This window comes from Entamoeba dispar, genomic scaffold, assembly GCF_000209125.1.
Source record: "Entamoeba dispar SAW760 scf_1105229462983 genomic scaffold, whole genome shotgun sequence".
Lineage (NCBI taxonomy): Eukaryota > Evosea > Mastigamoebida > Endamoebidae > Entamoeba > Entamoeba dispar.
In genome coordinates, this window is record NW_001855465.1 from 1234 (window position 1) to 5462 (window position 4229).

At 26.6% G+C, this 4229-nt stretch overlaps 2 protein-coding genes across 2 annotated transcripts in view, besides 2 other annotated features; one reads left to right on the forward strand and one right to left on the reverse strand.

Moving 5' to 3' along the window:
• Positions 1–409: 409 nt before the first annotated feature.
• Positions 410–1417, forward strand: EDI_123210 (uncharacterized protein; the record flags this gene model as incomplete). The annotated part of the gene is made up of 1 exon (XM_001740487.1): positions 410–1417. The coding sequence occupies one exon, from the start codon at positions 410–412 to the stop codon at positions 1415–1417; it is 1008 nt and encodes a 335-aa protein (XP_001740539.1).
• Positions 1415–1477: a sequence feature (AT_rich).
• A 24-nt stretch (positions 1478–1501) lies between these two features.
• EDI_123220 (uncharacterized protein) overlaps positions 1502–4229 on the reverse strand; it is a gene marked incomplete at both ends in the record, with an annotated part of 7081 nt that continues 4353 nt past the window's right edge. The window contains one exon of the mRNA XM_001740488.1: positions 1502–4212. Coding sequence (XP_001740540.1) covers positions 1502–4212 — 2711 coding nt within the window. The remainder of the gene's footprint in view (positions 4213–4229) is intronic.
• Positions 2677–2705: a sequence feature (AT_rich).

Consider the following 4229-nt stretch of genomic DNA (forward strand, 5'->3'; position numbering starts at 1 on the left):
TTTTTCAGACTAGAAATTTTTAATAAGTGAAATATACATATTTTTAATAAAAGAGAGTACTTGTTGAATTGGTACTACTTAGTTAACACTTTTTGAATAATTTTTAGTTTGTCCATTTAGCTAGTGAAGATAATATAAAAATTTTATCTACAAATGAGTCAAACCAATAAACTCAGGTGAAAGTAGATATTTTAAAATTTTGTATTGTCTAGTTATTTCGTTTTTATTCGGACTATGTTATAGTTTTTGTATTTAAGATTTTTATTGATTTAAATCAGGAAATAATTCACTTTCTAAGATTGTAAAAAAGATATTATTTCCTGAATAAAGTCATGTAGAAATATCAAAATAAAACGTTGTATTTATTTGTTTTGTCATGAGATTCATCTCAATGTCACAATCAGTTGGTATGGAAAATAGATGGTGGGATGAAATTCTTCAAAGAAAAGAAGAAGTAGAAGAATTATTAAAACAAACCAAACAAGAAGGAATAAGTATTGAACAATTAGAACAACAGAATGTGAATAATCATGAGAATGATTTAATTGATAATACAGAAGAAATTCTCAATAAAATAAAATGGAAAATACAACTTACAGAAGAAAAAATATCTAAAAGAAATGTAATTCTCCAACATTTAAAAGAAGGAGTAAATAAAATAAAGCGAATAAATCAGAAGCAAGAAGACGAAGAAATAATAATGAAAGAAATAACAAATGATATTGTCAGAAAATTAATTTTTATAGAAGAAAATAAATATAAAGAAGAGATTAAAGAAATTGAATCAAAGTGCCAAGAAATGATAAATAAAAGAAAAGAAGAATTTCAGTTAAGAAGAACTGAACTTAACAATATGAAGTTTATAATTCCTAAAAAAATTGGTATTATTCCATTTAAACTTAAAATGGATAAAGAACTTAGAATTATTGGAGAACATTATATTTATTTACAAAATTGGTGTAATTTGAATGAATGCCAGATTGTATTTGATTCTTCTCATAATTCACATGAGCAATTTAATTATAAGATTATGAATAAACCCAATTTGTACTTTATTAATTTTGATGAATTTGGTTATGTATTTGGAGCATTTGTGTCTGTTCCTATTCATGAAACTAACAAATTTATTTCTGACCCTAACCATTTTATTTTCTCATTAAAGAAGTCAACATTTAAACCAATGAAATGGAATCCAATTGGAGACAACAGCTCTAATGCTCTCTTTGTTTATAAAAATGAAAGTTATTTATATCAAGTTGGTCATATAGGTTGTTTTATAATTCATCAAACTGGTGTGGCAGACTCATATTGTAAGAATCTTCAAATTGCTTATTTAGGTGCACCATCAAGTTTGAGTAACACAGACAGTTTTGAAGATTTCTCAGTCACTAGAGTTGTAGTTATTCAAATGATGTAATTAATTCTTATTATTTTAACAAAAATTTTTAATAAAAATAATTTCTAAATTAAAAAAAAACAGTTTCTTGTAATTTAGGTTCTTTCATAAAGAATAAATGAAACATCCACCTTCTTCTCTTTGAATACTATAATATAATTTACAATCTTTGTTGGTGTACAAGAATGAAGTAACACTCTTTGTTTTTCTATCCGCTGAATAAGAGAATAATAAAGCAAGAGTAAATGCATCATATAATAATACTTCTCCAACATTTGTTCCAACAGCTAATGTGGGAGAGGTTGAATTGATAGATTGAGAACATGTTATTGCAGTCACTTGGGCATTAAAAGAAGACTCACCAAAAACAATACCATTAATGTCACAACCAATAATTGTTGTTGTGTTTTCAAAATGATTATATGTTAGTATGAAAATATCGCCATTATTTGTAATTAATACATGTTGAACTGGTAATTCAAATTGTTTTTTCCATCTAATTCTTTGTTTAGTAATTGACCAAACAATAACCATACCACTTTCATTACCTGCAATAATAGAATCATATTTAATTTTAATTGACAATGATGATATATTAGATATTCCATTAAAACTGTAAATATGATTATGATGAAAAGCTAATACATTATCTCCACCCGCAACAATCCAATCATCATCTCCATTAACGCATTGTATTCCAATAGCTGCTGCAACAAAATTTTCACTTGGTTTTAGTAATATGATTTGATGTAATACTTCATCATAATATACTGCACTTTCACCAATTCCAATAGTTCCTTTAATTGTAATAGGAATATATCCATTTTTACTATCAACTAATGAACACCAATCTTCTTTAACTGATCCAACTTTTTTTGGTCGACGAGCAGCACAATTCAATCCTAAATTACATGAAAATCTAGTTCCATTATCTGTTCTTTCAGGACATCCTTTTGTCATAATACATAGAGGTAAGTGACCCATAGTTTTCCATATAGTTTGTTTTAATGAATCTGGCTGAGTTGAATTAATAGTGTAATCATTTAAATAAACATTGTAATGGTTTACACTTTGTTGTAAACAACCAAATATAAGATCAATCCAACTATTTAGATACTTACTAACATTACTACTTTCTAATGCCATTTTCATTTTTCTAATAAACTCTCTTGGAGAAGTCATTTCCCCTCTGTCTTTTAGATTTCCACTATCAAGAAGATTGTGTTTAAATGCCCAGTTCGGTAAAGTAACATCTCCAAGTGACTCTCCATTTAGAGAAGTTAAATAATTATTTAAATTAGTTAAAAATGCTGGTGTAGTGTAGTATTGTGGAATTAATTCACTTCTTGATTGTTCTACACTACTTTTAAAGAATCCTTCAATACTTTTAAAAATCCTTCCTCCAACTTCAAAACATCTTTCTGACATTTCTTTCCATAATAACTCTGAATACGGTTGAAGTCTTACTAAACTTCTGCAAACTAAACTAGGACTACTTAAATAACAATTAAAATGACATTCTTTTTCTTTATAATTAGATTCAATCATTTTTTTTGCTTTTTCATTACAAGCAGATATAGGTAATGTCAAATCTCGATAAGATCTTAAATCATTTAATCTAAAATCTTCACTAAAGGTAGAAATAACCCATGGATAAATGGGGTATTGACTTAATAATTTAAAACTTCTATTTGCATATCTATTTACTTCATATAAAAATTCATAATTTGATAGTTCTCCTTTGACCCATTTACGTTGTGCTTCATTAAATCTTTGTAATTCATTTGGAGTAATTGGAAGTTTAGAAATAAAGTTATTTCTTTCAGTTGTTGTTTTAAATAGTAAAACAATAGAGAGTAAAGAGTTAAAGTAATAAATTTCAACTCCAATGTCTTCATACAATACATTTAATCTTTGAATACTATTGATGTCTTCAAATGAAATATTAATTTGTTTACATTCTCTTGATAACATATTTTTCTCTCCTCCATTATGATACCTGATAATAACAGCATTATTCTCAAAATGAATTATTGCTGGTAATTCTCTATCCCATTTAACATAATTTGCTTCAAAATCAACAGAAATCTCATCAAACATACGGAACTTTACTCGTTCCATTAGACTTTCATATCTTTTATATAACTCATTTTGTGGTTCAGTTTCAACAGGAAGAGTAGATACTTTAGGTATGGTTTGAGAAATAATCATTTGAGAATTCCCATTACATAAAGTTGAGTCTAATTTAAAGAATACATAAGGGGCATGGAAAGGATACTCGAAAACAGCATTGTGTGTAGTATATTTTTTTACAATACGTCTCCATGAAATAGCAGCAATAACATCTGTAGAATCACAAAGTTCAATAACTTTAGAGGGTTCTTTCTTATGAATTAAGGGAGATGTTTTCAAAGGAAGAAGAGTGTTTTCTGGTTTAGGAATATCACATGAATTAAATAACCATTCTATTGCAGAGTCAAGAGTTCCTTTTGATTGTTGCAATTTATTATAATTATCTTCAGTAAAAGAGCTTTTGTAATTTTTAACAAGTTTGAATAAAGAAGAATATAATGGATGGTCTAAGTATTGAGACAAAGATGATAAAGTTTTATTAAGAATATCTAATATATCAGTTATAGAATCAAAATAAATTTGTGAAAAAGTTCCAAGTTGAAGGAAACAATGATATAATGCTAAAGGTGTTCCAATGATGTTAAATAAAGATATTGTTTTTATTGTTTCTGTTAATAATATTTTATTTTGTAATTGTTCTATGTAAATTGAAGGTAATGGATCAAAGAAAGAACAATTAAATTCTTTTAATAATTGAAAT